General features: G+C 38.7%; 1 protein-coding gene across 1 annotated transcript; it reads right to left on the bottom strand.

Annotated features, from left to right (window-relative positions):
* Positions 1–158: 158 nt before the first annotated feature.
* On the bottom strand, positions 159–20,509 carry LOC118569291 (cysteine-rich secretory protein 1-like). Its single transcript, XM_036167006.1, has 7 exons — positions 20,438–20,509; positions 18,977–19,093; positions 17,771–17,858; positions 10,337–10,482; positions 8,670–8,764; positions 3,836–3,924; positions 159–286 (listed from the first exon to the last, which is right to left on the bottom strand). The coding sequence occupies exons 1-7, from the start codon at positions 20,507–20,509 to the stop codon at positions 159–161; spliced, it is 735 nt and encodes a 244-aa protein (XP_036022899.1).
* Between the last annotated feature and the right edge of the window lie 1,011 nt (positions 20,510–21,520).

Here is a 21,520-nt window from a genome sequence, read left to right as displayed (position 1 = left end):
ATTATTTCTACTAAATGGAATGATACAGAAGAAAGGAATGTTTACTGTTTGGAATCATTTCAATGTGTCTATACCTCTAATTCTCTAGTGGAATGTGACAAGCCTAAGTAGAGGAGGTGATCTTTCTTCACACGGCCCTGTTCATTTGTACTGGAAACTTAATGTATTTTGCCTTCACAGTTGCATGTAGCATTGCAGTTTTGATTAACTATTGGATAGCCACAGGTTAATGAAGTCTTCAACACTGCACAGTTAAAATAGTTATCTTCATATTCACAACTATTTGCTGAAAAAAGAACAAAGATATTTATTATTTTATTATTATTTCCCCCTATTAACAGTGACAAAATAAAGCATATGAATTGGGAGGAGTGGAATGTGCAAATGAATGAATGTCCTTTAAATTAGAGCTGTATGAGATGTCTTGAAATGAATTTCTTCACTCATAAAAGGCTTGAAAAAAATTAACTTAAGTGATTCTTTGAGGAACTAAATTATCTAGAGGCTAAAAAGATGGCTCAGTGATTAAAAGTCCTTGCTCTTCTTGCAGAGAACCTAGTTTTGATTTTCAGAATCCACATCATGGCTTAAGATAACCTGTAACTTCAGTTGCATGGGACCTAATGCTTTCTCCTGTCCTCCATGGTCATTGGGTTCAAATGTAAATGCATAAATACATACATGCACACAAACATTTATAAAAATAAAATAAAAATAAATACTAAAATAGAATCTCATATTTAAAATGTCTGACATTATGCAAGTACTTTCTAAACTTGAGTATAGTTAATATTTAAACTCTATATTCTCAGCAAATCAAGTTTCATTAATATGTTCTATAGCTACTGTGCCTAGCTTCTATAGGTGAAAATACTGACCATTAGAGTATTCCAGAATGTTCTGTTATTAATGTTCTATTGTCCATGATCTCCTTAGATTTTGATTCTGTTTTTCATACCAGAGGAGATAATTTTGTAAAATCAGAGACTCGTGAATGTAGGTAGTAGAGAATTTTCTTGTGATTATTAGGTATTTATATTCAAATGTCCAGCAGGGACAAAAACTCAAGAAAATTCATTTGAAATTCATGACCCTACAGTCTTTGTCATGTCTTTGATGTATATCGACAGCTCATGAACCTCCATTCAACCCACTCATGTCTCAGAGATTAGAAACTCGTAATTACCAAATCATTCAAAATAATTTGTTTATTCCTCTGTACTTTGGTACTGTTTATTGAGACAGAGTCTTATTTGTTGCTCAGGCTATAATCTAATCCATACAATCATGTATCTCTGCTAATTCCAACTCCAGAGAAGCACCACTACAGGCACATGGCTAGTCCTCTTTCACTTGCGTGGTGGTTCTCTGCAGGCTTTCCAGCTGGCAGGAGATAAAAAAACATGATCCATGAAGAGATAAGAATGAAAGTCAGCCTGATTTTATGATAATAGTGCTGGGCCAGGACTTCCAGAGTCTGGCCAAGATCATTTTACATTAGCCATGTTTAAGTCCAGCCCAATTTTGGGGGAAAAAGAAAAGTTGTCTGATGACAATTAACTCAGTCCCAAGTACACAGCAATTGAAGACATGTTTGCATTCAGATTCTTTACAAAGTATATCTGGCTTCTTTCATAAGAAGGGGTACTGTTGAGATAGTGCCCAGGATTTAGGTCTAGGAAGATGACTGAAGTAAACACATCTCCTGAGGTTGTCAGGGTTGGCCAGGCCCTAAGATAACACAGAAGTCACTTAAGCTGTTGAAAAGCACAAGTGACATCACTCATAAGAATGGGTTTTGTGATCTAAAATCAATGCTGAAGATTTACATATAAAGGGTCTAGGATATGTGAAACAAATTCTGGGAGATACAGTGGATCCTGTCTCATCAGACAGCAAAGGATCACCAGGATGTAAAGCCATGTAATTCCTGACATTCCAGAAAGAGCAGATATGCATCTCATTCCACTGAAGAGATAAGCTATGTGTTTAACTTTCCTGACTTCCGTGATGCTTATCTGTGTGCACAAGGCCATTTTGCCCTTTACACCTCTCCATATACTTGTATATATTCATCAGTACTGAACAGGCACAGTTAACAAAAAAGTATCAGTGTTCTACCTACTCTCTCTCTGCAACCCATTTTCATAACTTTTGCATTAATAACACAAAATGACTAGCTCTGAATTGATATATCCTACCTGGCTCTTTCATGATGCTTTGTCTAAGAGCTCTTTGGAGGATACAATGTCTATAAATCCTGGGAGATGGATACAGTGAGATCTAGATGATTGGGATCAGACATGACTATATAGTGAATTCTGGGTGAGCTTTGTTTACCTAGTGAGACCCTATTTCAAGATTGAAAACAACCTAAACCACAAAAAAGTATTAAATTTTAATTTTCTGTTTGTGGCTGCTAGGATAGTCTCCTTTAAAAGCAAATTCAGCAGAGCTATGGATATTTGGCTCTTCCTTTTTTAGTTTATAATCTTAATATCATTAGTACTTTGAACTTAACTTATACAAATACACAATGAAGAATTCTGTGATTAACTGGAGAAGGCTCAAAAATCCCAGCAAATTGCCAACAGAATTTTCTATATTAACTTTGATGTTATTTTCCATTTTTATAAATACCTTATTGCTATTACAGTTCATTTATGTAGCATGAGCTAACCTGAAGTTTGATCAATATTCCAACCTGGGTTTGAACTCCTGTCTCTCCTTAATCTGCCCCCAGAATGTTGGAATGATATTTATTCTTTGTATTTATATTCATAATAATACTAAAAACAAGATACTATGACATTCATTTCACTCCCTTCCTGTGAAGAAATCTCTCACACATTTGTTATCAAAGGAGAGAACCAATTCACACAAGTTATCCTCTAACTTCAACACACAATCACACACAGAAGCCATTTTACAAATGTAGGTGCCTGTACGTATAACAAGTGAGACAAATACCCATTCAAAAGTAAATAAAAGTGTAACACAAAATTCAAATGCTCTGGGAGAATTTATTGTGCTAGCCTGGCAGTGGTGACTCACGCCTTTAATCCCAGCACTTGGGAGGCAGAACCAGGCTGATCTCCAGGCCAGCCTGAAATACAGAACTAGATTCAGGACAGGCACCAAAACTACACAGAGAAACCCTGTCTCAAAAAACAAAACAAAACAAAAAAAGAAAGAATTTATTTTGCTAAGCACCTTGTCCTACTGTTATTTGGATAAGAATATTCACTTGAAATTTATGGAATTATAGCCACAGGGATATTTCTGCAGACTCCTATAGCAATAATACTAATATAGTTACAAATATGCACTGATGTTTAAATGTATCCTTAGATAACATAAAGTTTCCTGCTTTTCAGTGTCAAAAGTACATCCTAAACAAAGGAAAATTTGTAATTCCAAAAATGATGTTAAGTACATTTTTGTCTCTTGAAAACAAGGCTATGCTATTAAATCTTAAAGCAGATTGACATTTTTCCCACTGTTCTTTTTTTTCCCCCGTTTTTTTTTTATTATATTTGTGTTTTAATTTTACATATCAGCCATGAGTTCCCCTGTCCTCCCCACTTCCACCCCCACCCCCACCTTCCCCCCATCACCTCCCCTCCATTCCCATCTCATCCAGGGCCAAGACTCCCCTGGGGATTCATTTAAACTTGGTGGATTTAGTACAGGCAGGTCTAGTCCCCTCCATCCAGGCTGAGCAAAGTGTCCCTGTGTAAGCCCCAGGTTCCAAACAGCCAGCTCATTCACTAAGGACAGGTCCAGGTCCCACAGCCTGGATGCCTTATTATATTAGTATGTAAATAAAACTTACTGCACAGTCCATCTTCACAGTGATCAGGACAAAGGGCACATGGTTCTCCCACTGTGTAAGGAATGTATTGTCTTCTTAGACTATTACCACTGAAATTGAAATGGAAAACATCAAATACTCTCAAATTTTCCCTGTACACTCCAAGTACTTGCATATATCACCTCTCTCTATATTTTCATATATATATGGATTCCTACTAAAAGCTTTAGTTATGCCACACAAAAACCTAACATTTCCTAAGAGTACTCAGATACAGATGTGAAATAATGGGATTACTAATCCATTCACTTTTCTCCTCAACCCTCATCTCAGAACCTGAGCAACTGAAATAAAGTAAATAAAAATTGAAAGGTTTTAATATTGAAACACTCTCTTTATTTCCTGATAAACCTCTAAAATACATAGGACATAAATGCTGCTTAGTATAAAATATATTTCCTATAGAGAAAATTAGATAAAAGAATTCCGACAGTGTGGATGAGGTACCAATGATGTACTGAGTTTCAGGTATTTAGTGTAAAATTGTGAAAGTCCTAATGCTTAGAAATGTTTAGGTTTTTCTGAAGGTAGCATGTGGGTCTGAGACTTCTATGCTTATATATGAGAATATTAATGAGAAAAACTCTTTATATACACTATCTGAAGGGTGCAGTACTCTGAAAGTGCCAAGTCTATGCCTTAGTATGAGTATCACTTCCCTAAACATCATAGGAAATTAGAAAAGTCAGATTCTCCATTGTACTAAGGGTGGCAGGGTGTGTATGCAATGCCCAAGGGCTTGCAGCAGAACAATTCCTTTATATGCAGACCACAGCTCTAGGTGTATGAGCAATGTTAAGAATGAAAAAGTCAGAAAGTGTTGTACAAGATCTGTCACTTGCTCCTCTTCATTACTCATCTGACACTTCTAGGTACCAGGCTCCAGATTCCTACTGGACTAGGCAGCTGGATGGAGTCCAGTGGCTTCCTTCTCTGTATTACTGAATGCCAACAGAAACATGCTTGAAAATTCTTTGAGGATCCTACTGTTCAACCCAAAACAGATTAGAAATGAGTCATTTAAAAGACTTGACTTGAAGACCTTCAGCCTCTTGTATAAGTTTCTTGCATTAAAAGGATAATAGAGCTGGAGAGATGTCTAAGCACTTAAGAGTACATATTCCTCTTTTAGAAAACTTGGGTTTGGTACCAAGCATCTACTTCAGGTGGCTTGCAACTGTTTGTAACTCCAGTTTGATGACTTTGGTCTCCACAAGTTTTTAGGGCTGTGAGACTTGATAACTTATCAGGAGTCTCTTCCCATAATAGAATTGATTCTTTCTCAATACCCATAGATTACTCATAGCTTCTTATCCAGGGCAATATAGCCTTTTGTTATCACCCTTGGTTGCCTCCCTGAACTCAAAGATAAGAGCCTATTGTTAAAAACATCACCAACTTCAGACATAGGAGTTGGAGAAATTGAGTTGGAACTGACCTGGAAACTTCCTTCCTGTAGATTAGCTCTCATAGTATTAGAAGATGCTATGTAAGCTGCCAAGGGAGAAAATAACCAATAGTTTTATCTTTCTGCAAAACTGTAACAATGACTATCCTGCTTGCTATTTTTCCAAATGAATTTTTTGTTGCATTATTTATGCATGTGAACACCCACACACCCACAAAGGCCAGAAAAGGTCCTTAGTCCTAAAGTTAAAAATTGATTTGAGCTACTCGATGTGGTTATTGGGAACCAAACTAGGATCCTCTGAAAAAACAGCAAAAATCCTTAACCACTGAGTCATCTTACAGCCCTATGTTGCTACCTTATACCTATAAGAGTTTACTAAGTCTTAAACTTCAAAAGCTCTTTGAAAGGTCCTTAATATATTGCAAATAGTTAAGAAAGCTAAATTTTTTTCCCTTTTTTTAAAATTATATTTGTGTTTTAATTTTACATATCAGCCATGGGTTCCCCTGTCCTCCCCGCTTCCGCCCTCACCCCCAAAGTCCCCCTATCCCCTCCTGTCCATTCCCATCTTCTCCAGGAACAAGACTCCCCTGGGGATTCATTTGAACTTGGTGGATTCAGTACAGGCAGGTCTAGTCCCCTCCTTCCAGGCTGAGCAAAGTGACCCTGTGTAAGCCCCAGGTTCCAAACAGCCAGCTCATGCACAAAGGACAGGTCCAGGTCCCAAGCCTGGATGCCACCCAAACAGTCCAAGCCACTCATCTGTCTCACTTATCCAGAGGACCTGATCCAGCTGGGGGATCCATAGCCTTTGGTTCACAATTCATGTGCTTCAATTCGTCTGGCCTTTCATCTGCATGCTTTTTCCAGTCCTGGGCTAAACAATTCACGCTCCCACAGTCCCTCCTCCTTCTCGACAACTGGACACACAGAGATCCACCTGGGGCCTGGCTGAGGATCTCTGCATCCACTTCCATCAGTTATTGGATGAGAGTTCCAGCTCTACTGGTAGGGTGTTTGGCCATCTGATCACCACATTAGGTCAGATCAGGCTTTCTCTCGACCACTGCCAGCAGTCCACAGAGGACTCATTACTGTGGACCTCAGGGGACCTCTAAAGTGCTCTGCCCACTCCTGTTCTCATGTGGTCCTCATCCATCATGGTCTACCATTCCTTGTTCTCCCTTTCTGTTCCTGATCCAGCTGGGATCTCCTGCTCCCCCAAGCCTTCCTTCCCTCAAACCTTGCCCTTTATTTCTTCCATTCTCATCCAGGTTGTTCATGTAGATCTCATCCATTTCTCTGTCATTGGGGGATCTCTGGGTCTTTCCTAGGGTCCCGTTTTCTAGGTAGCCTCCCTGGAGTTGTGTAGCAGTCTAGTCATCTTTGTTTTACATCTAGTATCCTCCTATGAGTGAGTACATACCATGTTTGACTTTCTGAGTCTGGGTTACCTCACTCAGGATGATTTTTTTCTAGATCCATCCATTTGCCTCCAAACCTCAAGATGTCATTATTTTTCTCTGCTGAGTAGTACTCCATTGTGTATATGTACTACATTTTCTTTATCCATTCTTCAGTTGAAGGGCATCTAGGTTGTTTCCAGGTTCTGGCTATTACAAACAATGCTGATATGAGCACAGCTGTGCAAATGCCTTTGTGGTATGATTGAGCATTCCTTGGGTATATGCCCAAGAGTGCTACAGAGGGTCTTTGGGGAGATGGATTCCCAATTTTCTAAGGAAGCACCATATTGATTGCCAAAGTGGCTGTACAAGCTTGCATTCCCACCAGCAGTGGAGGAGAGTTACCCTTGTTCCACATCCTCTCCAGCATAAGCTGTCTTCAGTGTTTTTGATCTTAGCCACTCTGACAGGTACAAGGTGGTATCTCAGAGTCGTTTTGATTTGCACTTCCCAGATAATTAGGGATGTTGAGCAATTCCTTAAATGTCTTTCAGCCATTTGAACTTCCTCTGTGGAGAATTCTGTTTAGTTCTATAGCCCATTTCTTAATTAGATTGTTGGGCATTTTTAGGTCTAATTTCTTGAGTTCTTTATATATTCTGGATATCAGCCCTCTGTCAGATGTGGGGTTGGTGAAGACCTTTTCCCATTCTGTAGGCTTTTGCTTCGTTTTGTTAACCGTGTCCTTTGCTCTACAAAAGCTTCTCAGTTTCAACAGGCCCCATTGATAGACTGTTTCTCTCAGTGTCAGAGCTACTGGTGTTATATTTAGAAAGTGATCTCTGGTGCCAATGCGTTCAAGAGTACTTCCTACTTTCTCTTCTATCAGGTTCAGAGTAACTGAATTTATGTTGAGGTCTTTGATCCACTTGGACTTAAGTTTTGTGCATAGTGACAAATATGGATCTATTTGCAGCCTTCTACATATTGACATTCAGTTATGCCAGCACCATTTGTTGAAGATGCTAAGAAAGCTAAAATCTTAATTCCAATTCTCCTCAGAATTTTCTAAAACATTCTGAAAACTCATTCTCTAAATCTTGATTTTAAAGCCAGAAATTGACTTCCCTTCTAGGCTGTGTTTGAGCTCTTCACAAAATTCCCATGAAAAAAAAAGAATACATATTCATAATCTGTTAACATAATTTGTATTAAAAATTACTTTAATTATATCTGCATGTATGTTTGTCCATGTGTGGCTTTGTGCATGTAGAATAAGAAAGCTGAGATCATGAATTTGTGAGAGTGTGTATGCTAGGAAGGTTTCAAGTAGACAGAAACATGGAAATGATGAAAATACAGTACTATATGAAATTCACAAAAAATAAAACAAACTTTTTTTTTGGATTTTTGAGACAACGGTTCTCTGTGTTGACCTAGCAGGCCTCAAATTCACAAAGATTGCCTGTTTTTGCCTCCCAAGTCCTAGGATTAAAGGTGTGAACCACTACCACACCTCAAGAATTAAATTTTAAAAACAGATACAGCAACTTATATAATCAGGGGTAGGATTAATTAATTAGAAGCCCCACAATGATTAACCTGTGTCGTTCATTCACATTCACTCCTAGTTTACTATAAAAGTTTGCTTTGTAGCCTAAACATAGTATGAACTGACAATATGAATTCACACTCCTTATACTTGGGTCCTCATGAGGTCACCATTAGTCCAGAAAACAGCAATGGAGGAAGGAAGAGAAACCATTTTTAAAGATAAGAAAATGCTTCTGAGGGTGATTCATGGAACTGATGAGATGGACATTTCAAAGATTTAATTAAATAAGTTTCAACTCTAGAAAATATTTAGAAGTTTTTATTTTCCTCTCCATATGTAAAATATCTTTAATTTGCTTTTATACTATGATAACTTAAAAATATCATATTGCATTTGAAAATGAAATTTGAAGCAGATACTTACAGAGGACAATAGTGACAAATGTATACATATCGCAATAATTGGTAAGGGCACTTAGCAACTCCACATGCAACTTGGTAAGATGTATTCCAAACAACCTATACACCCAGAGATGAAGACAGAGCACAGGTCAGAGAAGAAAATAATGCAGAAAAACAAATACAAAATTAAAAACACCACTGGCATACTTTGTTTCTATATGCCTTATAGACATAGTTAAGTGATAGACTCAAACTACAGATGTTAGAACATCCCTAAGAGGCTACTGTGGGTCAGCTAGTCTGGCAAAACTTTTAGGAAGCATCTAGTGGAGGTTTTATGGAAGCTGACAGTGGCTTCATCCCCATCTCAGAGAAGCTTTTTTTTACTCAAGATTGATAGTTTCAAGATGATGAGGATGCAGAAGGCTTGGCTAAGATCAAGGAGCTTTGTGTCAAAATGAAAGCCATCAAAGAATCTATAGACACCAAGAGGACCCTGGTGTGATGTATAACTTCTCTGACACTGCTTCCAGCCCCACTGGCATGTGACCATAAACAGCTAGAGGGGAACCTGGATATCAAGTCAATTCCTGGTCAGACAACAAATTGTCCAAGATGTTGCTGGTGACTACTCTGAAGTGCTTTTACAAAATCAAGTGCCTTATGTGCACAGAGCTCTGGCCTTGGAAGATGAACTAGAACTTCTTCCCAGTATCACAGAAGAGACTGTTCAGTTTGATACTCTAAGCTGTGATCATGAGTATCTTCTTTTCTGTGTGGGCAGGGATCATGAGTGACTTTGCCTTGCTGGTTCAGCCTGATGGAAGGCTGACACTCAGCGTAATTCCTAGAAGTTATACTTGGTAGGTGTTTTTGTGTGGAGCTCTGGCCTTGGATATCCTGGTTCCCTCCTAAAACTGTGTTTCAGCTCAAGTCTCAAAGACTTTAGGATCTGTTCAGGTCAGGGATTGTGAGTTGCCCCATGCCTGTACCACAATTAGATCTTTTGTGTACCCAGCCAAAAAGAATCCCTGCATCACCTACTTCCTAGGTTTGAAAGGCCCTCCTTGACAGTGGACAGGATGGAGCCACAATCTTATAATTCATGCTAAAAGAGTCATTGTATTTGAAAAGAAAGGCCCCAAGGCCCGGACCTTTAGATCCGGCAGGAAGGTAGCTGTCAAGGTTTCTTGTAAAAAACAAAACAAAACAAAACAAAAAAGTCCAGGAGATACCTTTTCCCTTTTCACTCAGGAGCATACAGAAATGATGTAAAGCCCTGTTAGAGTTTGTGAAAGTGCCTTAGCATATAGGTCATTACCCTTGTTTGGGTACTTGAGTCAAGAAATTATGGTTAGCAAAAACATCAAGTATGTTCCCTTGCAAAGATTAGATAAGCCATTGAGAGATGGAAGCTCAAATAGCCAATGAGTGTCAATACCAATGTACAACCAACCACTTAAGATCATCCCCAAGGTGTACAGTTGGTGTGCACTCCCTCTATACTCCCTGAAATTTGTAGAATGTGATAGGATGGCAGGAAGTTCAAAGGCATTCTGAGCTACATAGTGAGACCATGTCTCAAGAAGAAAATAAAAACTCTCTGAACCCGAAATTCTTTATTGAAATCAGTCAAGTAATTAAAATAATTTCCTTGCCTAGCACTTACAGAGAGAGTATTTTTCTTACCTGAGTATAGTTTCCAACTAATGCATCAGTTGTACTTGGGCCTGAACCAAATGTGAAATCTTTAACTTCATCATACCAGCTTTGGATTACACGAGACCATGATATAGCATAAAATGACATGAAGACATTCTCACCACATCTTACGTCTAAGGAAAAAGACAGAACACTCACAAAGACAGCAATAAATAAAACAGAGGAAATCACACACACACACACACACACACACACACACGCACGCACACACACACACACACACACACACACACACACACGCCTATGCCTCATGTGTACTAAATGTGGATTTGCAGTCTTAAAAAAGACCAAGTTGGAGAGACCAGCCCCCTGCTCTCATCTGCCTTGGAACTCCCATCTGGACCAGAGGTGAGTGCCTGGGGTTATAGTCAGAGAGGCAACTACCCTTGGGTCCCACCCCTGGACACAGGCCATCCTGGGAGGAACTGCCCAACTTGTCCCAGTTTCCGGCCAATCAGCGAGCACTTCGAGAAGGCTCCCCTTTTCTAAGACTGCAGGCAGACCCTGCAGTCTCCACACCCTGCCCCCACACCTATTTACCAGAGACCCTAGCCACTTCCTGAGAATCAGAGACCATCCCCCAGCTTCCATCCTGCCCTGGAACTCCCATCTGGACCAGAGGAACTCCCATCTGGACAAAATAAGGACACCCCAGGGACTTCCCAAGACTCAGAGTCCAGCCCCCCAGCTCCTATCCTGCCAGCACTCTCATCTGGACCAGAGCTTCCATCTGGACCAGAGAAAGGCTCCCTAAATCTGTCAGCTGTCTGGACCAAGTACAGTGATAAGACCAAGAAAGAACCCACAAGGAGATGGGCAGACATCAAGGCAGAAGTACATACAACAAAATAAAGAGCAATACAGCATCACCAAGACCTAGCCCTTCTCCAACAGCTAGAGCTGAACATCACAGAATGGAAGAAGAAGAAGAAAACAACCTTATATATGAAGAGGCTAGAACCTTATATAGAAGAAATCAAAAATAAAGTGGAGGAACAGATGAACAAAAAATGGGAAGAACGCTATAAACAACTAAAGGAAAGGACAATTAAAGCAGAAGAAAACAAGAAGTCCCTGAAAGAATATCATGAAAAAGCAAGGGGGAGAGTCCAAGACCTGAAGAGGGAAATAGAAAAAATGAAGAAGACACTAGCAGAAGGAATGCTGTAAATAGAAAATCTGAGTAAACAAACAGGAACTTCAGAGGCAAGTATAACCAACAGAATGCAAGAGATAGAAGAGAGGATCTCTGGTGTTGAAGATACGGTAGAAGAAATAGGTTCATCAGTCAAAGAAAACAATAAAGCCAACAAAGTCATGACCCGAAATGTCCAAGAAATTTGGGACACCATGAAAAGACCAAACCTACAAATAATAGGGATAGAAGAAGGAGAAGAATACCAACGCAAAGGCACATAAAACATATTTAACAAGGTCATAGGAGAAAACTTTCCCAACTTAAAGAAGGAAATGTCTATGAAGATACAAGAAGCCTATACAACACCAAACAGATGAGACCTCCCCAAAAAAGTCCCCTCGCCACATAATAATTAAACAACTAAATGTACAGAATAAAGAAAGAATATTAAGGGCAGCAAAGGAAAAAGGCCAAGTGACTTATAAAGGCAAACCCATCAGAATAACACCCAGTTTCTCGATGGAGACTTTGAAAGCCAGAAGGACCTGGACAGATATAATGCAGACACTAAGAGACCATGGATGCCAGCCTAGACTAATATACCCAGCAAAACTTTCAATCATCATAGATGGAGTGAACAAGACCTTCCAAGACAAAACCAGATTTAAACAATACTTATCCACAAACCCAGCCCAACAGAAAGCACTAGAAGAAAAATTCCAACCTAAGGAAGGCAGATACACCTATGAAAACACAGTCAATAAATAACACCACAGCAGTAAACCCCAAAGAAGTGAAGTATACAGACATTACCACCAAAACATAAACATAATAACAGGAATGAACAATCACAGGTCATTAATATCCTTTAATATCAATGGACTTAATTCACCTATAAAAAGACACAGACTAACAGAATGGATATGAAAACAGGACCCATCTTTCTGCTGCATAGAAGAAACACACCTCAAATTCAAAGACAGATTCCTCCTAAGAATAAAAGGCTGGGAAAAGACTTTCCAATCAAATGGTCTTAAGAATCAACCTGGTGTAGCCATCCTAATATCCAGCAAAATGGACTTCAAACTAAAATCAATCAAAAGAGATGATGAAGGACATTACATACTCATTGCAGGAAAGACCCACCAACATGAAGTCTCAATTCTGAACATTTATGCCCCAAATACAAGGGAACCCACATATGTAAAAGAAACATTACTAAAGCTGAAATCACACATAAAACCCCACACATTAATAGTGGGAGACTTCAACACCCCACTTTCACCTCTGGACAGAGCAGCCAAATTGAAACTTAACAGAGACAAAATGGACTTAACTGATGTTATGGAACAAATGGACTTGATATCTGCAGAACATTCCACCCAAACAAAAAAGAATATACCTTCTTCTTAGCACCCCATGGAACCTTCTCTAAAATCAACCACATACTTGGCCACAAAGGAAATCTCAACAGATACAAAACAATTGGAATAACCTCCTGTGTTCTATCGGAACTCCATGGTTTAAAGTTACATTTCAACAACAGAAAAAACTACAGAAATCCTACAAGCTCATGGAAACTGAATAATGCTCAATTGAACCACCAATGGGTTAAGGAAGAAATAAAGGAAGAAATTAAAGACTTCCTAGAGATCAATGAAAATGAATATACCACATAACACATTTATGGGACACTATGAAAGCAGTGCAAAGAGGGAAGTTCATAGCACTGAATGCCCACATAAAGAAGCTGGAGAAATCTCACGCTAGTGACTTGACAGCACACCTGAAAGCCCTTGAACAAGAAGTAAAGTCTCCCATGAGGAACAGACGCCAGGAAATTATCAAATTTAGAGCTGAAATCAATAAAAAAGAAATAAAAAGAACAATACAAAGGATAAATGAAACAAAGAGTTGGTTCTTTGAGAAGATCAACAAGATAGACAAGCCCTTATCCAAACTAACCAAAAGACAGAGAGAAAACATCGAAATTAACAAAATTGGAAATGAAAAGGGGGACATAACAACAGACAAGGAGGAAATCCAGAGAATCATCAGGTCATACTTCAAAAACCTTTACTCCACAAAACTGGAAAATCTAAAAGAAATGGATCATTTTCTGGATAGGTACCATATACCTTAGTTAAATCAAGACCAGGTAAACCATTTAAATTTTCCAATAACCCCTAAGGAAATAGAATCAGTCATTAAAAGTCTCCCAACCAAAAAAAGCTCAGGACCAGATGGTTTCACTGCAGAATTCTACCAGATCTTCAAAGAAGACTTAATACCAATACTCTTTAAATTGTCAATAGAATTGACACACAATAGAAGCAGAAGGAATATTACCAAACTCCTTCTATGAGGCTACAATTACCCTGATTCTTAAACCAAACAAACATGCAACAAAGAAAGAGAACTACAGACCAATCTCCCTCATGAGCATTGATGCAAAAATACTCAACAAAATACTGGCAAACAGACTCCAAGAACACATCAAAACAATTATCCACCACAATCATGTAGGCTTCATCCCAGGGATGCAAGGGTGGTTCCGATACGAAAGTCCATCAATGTTATACACCATATAAACAAACTCAAAGGAAAAAACCACATGATCATCTCACTAGATGCAGAAAAGGCATTTGACAAAATCCAACACCCTTTCATGATAAAAGTCTTGGAGCGATCAGGAATACAGGGAACATACTTAAATATAAGAAAGGCAATGCACAGCAAGGCAACAGCCAACATCAAATTAAATGGAGAGAAACTCAAAGCAATACCACTAAAATCAGAAACAAGGTAAGGCTGTCCCCTCTCCCAATACATATTCAATATAGTACTTGAAGTTCTAGCCAGAGCAATAAGACAACATAAGGAGATTAAGGGGATACAAATTGGAAAGGAAGAAGTCAAGCTTTCCCTATTTGCAGATGACATGATAGTATACATGAGTGACCCCAAAAATTCAACCAAGGAACTGATACAGCTTATAAACAACTTCAGCAACACAGCAGGATACAAGATCAACACAAAAATATCAGTAGCCCTCCTATATACAATAGACAAACAGGCTGAGAAGGAAATCAGAGATACATCACCTTTACAATAGCAACAATTGATATAAAATTCCTTGGGGTTACTCTAACTAAGCATGTGAAGGACCTATATGATGAGAACTTTAAGTCCCTGAAAAAAGAAATTGAAGAAGATGCCAGATAATGGAAAGACCTCCCATGCTCATGGATAGGCAGGATTAACAAAGTAAAAATGACTATATTACCAAAAGCAATCTACAGATTCAATGCAATCCCCATCAAATTACGAACACAATTCTTCACAGACCTGGAAAGAATAATACTCAACTTCATATGGAAAAACAAAAAACCCAGGATAGCCAAAAGAATCCTGTACAATAAAACAACCTCTGGAGGCATCACAATCCCCAACCTCAAGCTCTACTATAGAGCTACCATAATAAAAACAGCTTGGTACTGGCATAAAAGCTGACATGTGGACCAATGGAATCAAATTGAAGACCCTGACATTAACCTGCACACCTATGAACATATAATTTTTGACAAAGAGCCAAAAATGTACAATGGAAAAAAGAAAGCATCTTCAACAAATGGTGCTGGCATAACTGGATGTCAATGTGTAGAAGGCTGCAAATAGGTCCATATCTGTCACCATGCACAAAACTTAAGTCCAAGTGGATCAAAGACCTCAACATAAATCCAGTAACTCTGAACCTGATAGAAGAGAAAGTAGGAAGTACTCTTGAACGCATTGGCACTGGAGATTGCTTTTTAAATATAACACCAGTAGCACAGACACTGAGAGAAACAATCAATCAATGGGACCTGTTGAAACTGAGAAGCTTTTGTAGAGCAAATGACATGGTCAACAAGATAAAGTGACAGCCTACAGAATGGAAGAAGTTCTTCACCAACCCCACATCTGACAGAGGGCTGATATCCAGAATATATAAAGAACTCAAGAAATTAGACATCAAAATGCTCAACAGTACAATTAAGAAATGGGTTATAGAACTAATCAGAATTCTCCACAGAGGAATTTCAAATGGCTGAAAGACATTTAAGGAATTGTTCAACATCCCTAATTATTCTGGAAATGCAAATCAAAACGACTCTGAGATACTACCTTACACCTGTCAGAATGGCTAAGATCAAAAACACAGAACACAGCTTAGGCTGGAGAGGATGTGGAGCAAGGGTAACTCTCCTCCACTGCTGGTGGGAATGCAAGCTTGTACAGCCACTTTGGAAATCAATATCGCGCTTCCTTAGAAAATTGGGAATCCATCTCTCCCAAGACCCAGCTGTAGCACTCTTGGGCATATACCCAAGGAATGCTCAATCATACCACAAGGATATTTGCTCAGCTATGTTCATATCAGCATTGTTTGTAATAGCCAGAATGTGGAAACAACCTAGATGCCCTTCAACTGAAGAATGGATAAAGAAAATGTAGTACATATACACAATGGAGTACTACTCAGCAGAGAAAAATGACATCATGAGGTTTGCCAGCAAATGGATGGATCTAGAAAAAAATCATCCTGAGTGAGGTTACCCAGACTCAGAAGGACAAACATGGTATGTAGGAGGATACTAGATGTAAAACAAAGATGACTAGACTGCTACACAACTCCAGGGAGGCTACCTAGAAAAACAGGTCCCTAGGAAAGACACAGGGATCACCCAAAACAGAGAAATGGATGAGATCTTCATGCACAACCTCAAAGACAGTGGGAGTAATGCAGGATAAGATTTGAGGGAAAGAAAGCTTAGGGGAGCAGGAGATCCCAGCTGGATCAAGAACAGAAAGGGAAAACGAGGAATAACAGGCCATGATAAATGAAGACCACATGAGAACAGGAATAGGCAGAGTTCTGGAGAGGTCCCCAGAAATCCGCAATGATATTTCCTCTGTAGACTGCTGGCAATGGTCGAGAGAAAGCCTGATCTGACCTAGTCTGGTGATCACATGACTAAACACCCTAACAGTCATGCTGGAACTCTCATCCAATAACTGATGGAAGTGGATGCAGAGATCCTCAGCCAGGCCCCAGGTGGAGCTCCAGGTGTCCAACTGGCGAAAAATGGGAGGGACTGTAAGAGTTTGAATTGTTGAATCCAAGATTGCAAAAAGCACAGGGACAAATAGCCAATTGAATGGAAGCATATGAATTATGAACCAAAGAGCCTCCAGCTGGATCAGGCCCTCTGGATAAATGAGACAATTGAATAGCTTGAACTGTTTTGGAGTCATCCAGGCTGTGGGACCAGGACCTGTCCTTAGTTCATGAGCTGGCTGTTTGGAACCTTGGGCTTACACAGGGACACATGCTCAGCCTGGAAGGAGGGGACTGGACCTTCCTGTACTTAATCCACCAGGTTTAAATGACTCCCCAGTGGTGTCTTTGTCCTGGAGGACATGGGAATGGAATGGAAGGGCTCTTCATGTCATTCCTGAGTAGCTAGAGATTTATGTAACAATTTTACATATTTAAGATAATTGTTTTGTGTGAGCCTTCTTCATATTCATTCTTTAAAAACTATAAGTACAAAGCAAACAAAACAGAAGAGATTATATTTTCAAAGTGTATAGGTAATGTGTGGTGATTTTTTATTTGTGTTGTAATAAATAAGGCTTATCTGTTGTTCAGGGGAAAAAGCTAGCCACTGTGTTAAAACATAGAGGCCAGGCAGTGGAAGCACATGCCTTTAATCCTAGCATTTGGGAAGCAGAGATTCATCGCGATCTCTGTAAGTTCAAGGCCACACTGGGAACAGAGCCAGGCATGGTGGCATATGCCTTTAAACCCAGCACTAGTTAACCATAGAAGTCTGGAGTTCTGGACAGACAGACAGGATGTGATAGAACTGGGTGGGAAGAGGAAGTGATATAGCTGAGTGGAGAGAAGAAATAAAATGGCAGGGCAAGAAAGGTATATAGGAGTGAGTATACAAGAAGTAGCTCTCTTGGCTATAGATTTCCTAGAGACAAGACATAGCTGGATTGCTCTTTGATCTTTCAGCATTCACCCAAATACCTGGCTCTTGGTTTTTTGTTAATAAGACTATTTAGCAATTTGTGTTACAGTCATATCTTAACTAGAAAATTAAAACTTCATGTGCCAGATTTTCTTCAGAGAATGGGGAAAAAAGCATCTTTTAATACTGAACATTAACTTAGTACTCCATTCATTTGTAAGTAACACAGAATTTACATACTGGTGGTCCTGTCTCCTTGATGACTGGGTGTGTAATAACACCGCCTTGCCAATAACTGTGCATTCACTTGGGCTTTATTGCTCCATTGCTAAAGAGAAAAAGGAAAGAAGATAACCATGGAATAACTCAAACCTCAGAGCCCCATGATCTTTGCAGACAGGCTGACATCATTGCAAAATTTCTGTAGGTGCCTTCTGATTTTCATCTTAGTCAATATTTAATATATTATAGGTCTAAATTTTTATGTTAGCATGTATATTATCAGTATTCATGGTGGCACTTATAAATAAGTTTATTTTTGCGTATTTTCCACCCCCATCTTCTTGATCCTGCCCATCCTCCCATGCATGCCCTCTCACCCACAGCCTCCATTTGATGTCACACATGTTCTCTTTCCTTCCACTTCCCATGCCTTCTAGAGTCCCTTTACCTTCCTCAGGATCTTCTTACTAGTTTCATAATCTATGTCCAAAGTTACTTCAACTTGTATATGGCCTCTTCTCTACCAAATCAATACAAGTAGTCTGTCTTCCCAAGGCCACAAAAAAATACTAAAACTTTTAATGGTTTAATGACTTAGTGAAATTACAACAGGAATCATTAAAGACTGAGTAATTGCTATTGAGCGACTAGCACTCACCATGTTAAAGTACTAAGACTATTTTTTACAACTGTAGAAGTTGCCTCATAAATCCTAGCTTCTTTTTCCCTCTCATTGAATGAATTTAAGAGACACATGGACATAGGTTCTGGATCCAGAGAGTAGACTACTTAGACGAAAGGTCACTGGACTTAAAGGAGAAATGTTGTGACCTTAGGAGAGAAGAGTGTGCCATAATGACATAGTGGCTTTTCACTAGAGACCAAACTCAAAAGATTTGATTTTAGTTCAGTCACTATAATTGATGTAGCTCCATAATACCAATGAGTCACTGTTATAAGAGAAATGTAATGAATTCTCCTCTGATCATTGCACAGATCAAGACACAGAGGTAGATAAACAACTAAGATCTCTGCATGCATGCCATAACATAACAGACACATATGCATATAAACAAAACAATGAATACTTTTGTTTTGTTTTTGTTTTTTAAATAGAATCTAGAATAGAGGTATAGCCTCTTAGAGCACACAGTAGAAGCCAGATGCTCTCCTCAGGCTCCAAACACAGCTCTCCAATTACATTCTCCTGTTGGGAGCCCTCACCATCTTTAGTAAGTCACTACCAGGGGGAGAAACCATTCTTCTCAGTTGGTTGTGCTTGTTTACAATCTCTTCTTGGACTGACACTCTAGTGGTGGTCAGATCCTCAAAATTCATATCCTGAAGAGAAATAAAATTAAAGTCATGTTTGTTAGAGTATGTTAAGGTTGCATTAAAAAGTGAATATGTTGTCTAAGGTGAATGAAAGTCATTTTTAAAGTACTCAGGCCAATGTTAGTCATTAAGCCTTTATAATAAATTTAAAATCTATGCCTTTTTATTAGAAACACTTTAAATAAAAATTTTGAGAATAGAAATAATTTATGACATGTAAAAACTAAAACTCTTCTGAGGCTAAAATGTCAGTTTTGATTTTAGATAGAACTATAATGATAGCCATGTGCAGTATAGAACCTTAAGTCATTCATACTCAGTTAGGCTGTAGAAAGGATGTGCTAAGGATGAAGACATAAAATTTACTATAGACCTTAAGAGGCAATAACCATCCGACCAGGAGTTTGAAAGCATATGAAATAATGTGTAGGCCCTTAGCCAATGCATGTGTGCATTAGAGAATTTTATATGTAACAGGGCTTTGTGATCACTCTAAAGACAGTTTTATCTAATAGGATATCTAAGTCAATTTGGAGAGAATGGGTCCTTGAAAATAGTTGAGCATTACTGACTTTACATATCAATGGACAGCAACAAGCCTACTAAGTTAACTCAGATACTGATACTTAATTTCACATATTTCATATGTGTGTGACAAGTGGATGTAGTGATATTATGTGAATTTGCAGAGATATAAGAGACACTTGCTGATACAAACATACCCGAAAATGTGCTGTCTTATAGTGTAGTCAAGATGTTACAACATAACATTTTATCTCAGTGCTGGGCTCAGTTGTTTTTCCTTCCTTCAGTCTTACTTCCCTCAAGTCTTTGCAGATATAGCATGATGGATCTAGTCAGACTACATTGCCAGTGGCTGTGACATGTCCATCTGTCTATGATGTTTCATGTTCTGAAGGCACTATGAAAGTCTTGTGCCAAGAGATCTCTCACAGCTAGTGATTTCTAAAGCAGAAAAGATGTACATGTTAAAGCCATTGCTTGAAAATCCTCACATATTATTTTAATGTAAAGTAACAATATCCGCAGATGTTTATTAAGTGCATATGTTTGAGTTCAAGTACAGGTTTCTGTAGGTGAGTCCAGTGCCAGTGGTAGCCTTAAGAGAACATCAGATGCTCTGGAGTGTGAGTTACATGTGGATGTAAGTCACCTGAGGGTTGTGTGTGTGTGTGTGTGTGTGTGTGTGTGTGTGTGTGTGTATTGCTGAGGATCAAATTGACTTACTGCAGACTCTGACCTTTTACAGTTTGGAAGAGTGAGCTGATAGCTTCCTTGCCTTCATGGTTGTCTAATTTGTTCTGAGGAGATACTAAACCTTACCAATACTTGAATGAGTACTTGAAGAAGGGATGAGGGTATTACAGCAGCCAGGAACAATAACAATGGCAATAATGTCATGTCTAGAAAACAAAGAAGAGAAAAAAGATCTTCAATTAAATGTTTAGTACAAGGAATTCTGAAAAACGCAGAGGTTGGGGGAAGTAATGAGATCCATTTCCTAGATTCACTATCAATATAACAAGGAGGAAATACTATTAATATCATCAAAATGATAATAAAATCAACTCAAGAAGCCTGCTGCCAGCTGGTGCAATAAGGAATAAATCAAAGTGCCTTAGTGAAGCTCCTGGAACCATGCACCTATGAGTGCTCTGGGCGATTAGCGTCTCCTCTCCTGTCACACTCTAATCCATAGAGGTCCTCTCCAGATTCTAGAAATTTAGGAATTCCTCATTTGTCCTTTCAAGAGTAGCAAAAGCACCCAACTATTACCATGGCAGGGCACTATTATGATATAATTAAACCTTGTTGGATATTTTAAGCTATTCCTACTCTATTATAGGATGTTTGTTTGTTATTCATTTATTAAAAGGGTTTCTTTTCTTTTTGAGATAAGATTTCACTATGTACCTGAGTCTAGCTTCAAACTTACAACTTTGCCTCAGAATTTCAAGTGCTGAGATATACATTATGGCATACAACCCTTGTCATATTTTTACATCAATGTCCATAACTTGGCTCATTTGTCCAGTGTTTTAACACATTTATTCTCAAAGTAAGATCCATAATACAAAGATTGAACCTTGAAAATCTTAAACCTTCATCATGATATTTTTTATAAAATGGTAAATGTATAATAAATTAATGTCATGTCCAACAACAGGGAAAACATTTAAATAATTTGGACCATATTCTCTTATTAAGGGTATGAAGTAAAACACACACAGCTTGCTCTGGTATTCTCTGTCTCTACGTTCTGCCTGCACTGAAGTTATGAGCATGCAGCCACACCCACCTGGATTTTACATGGGTTCTGGTGATTTAAACTCTGGCACTCATGCTTGCATAGCAAGTGCATTCTCTACTGAGTCATACTGCCAGAATCTACAGCTTGCTTTTAATGATTCC

The sequence above is a fragment of the Onychomys torridus genome, chromosome 18 (assembly GCF_903995425.1).
Source record: "Onychomys torridus chromosome 18, mOncTor1.1, whole genome shotgun sequence".
Taxonomy (NCBI): Eukaryota; Metazoa; Chordata; class Mammalia; order Rodentia; family Cricetidae; genus Onychomys; species Onychomys torridus.
This window is presented reverse-complemented; position numbering and strand designations above follow the sequence as displayed.

Bases quoted from the DNA above. Each gene is read 5' to 3' on its own strand.
- LOC118569291 (XM_036167006.1), bottom strand. From the start codon at position 20,509: ATGACATTATTGCCATTGTTATTGTTCCTGGCTGCTGTAATACCCTCA. The intron at 19,094-20,437 runs GTATTGGTAAGG...ATTTCTCTTCAG, and splicing joins TTCTTCAAGTACTCATTCAA to GATATGAATTTTGAGGATCT. The intron at 287-3,835 runs GTAAGTTTTATT...TTCTTTTTTCAG, and splicing joins CTGTGAAGATGGACTGTGCA to CAAATAGTTGTGAATATGAA.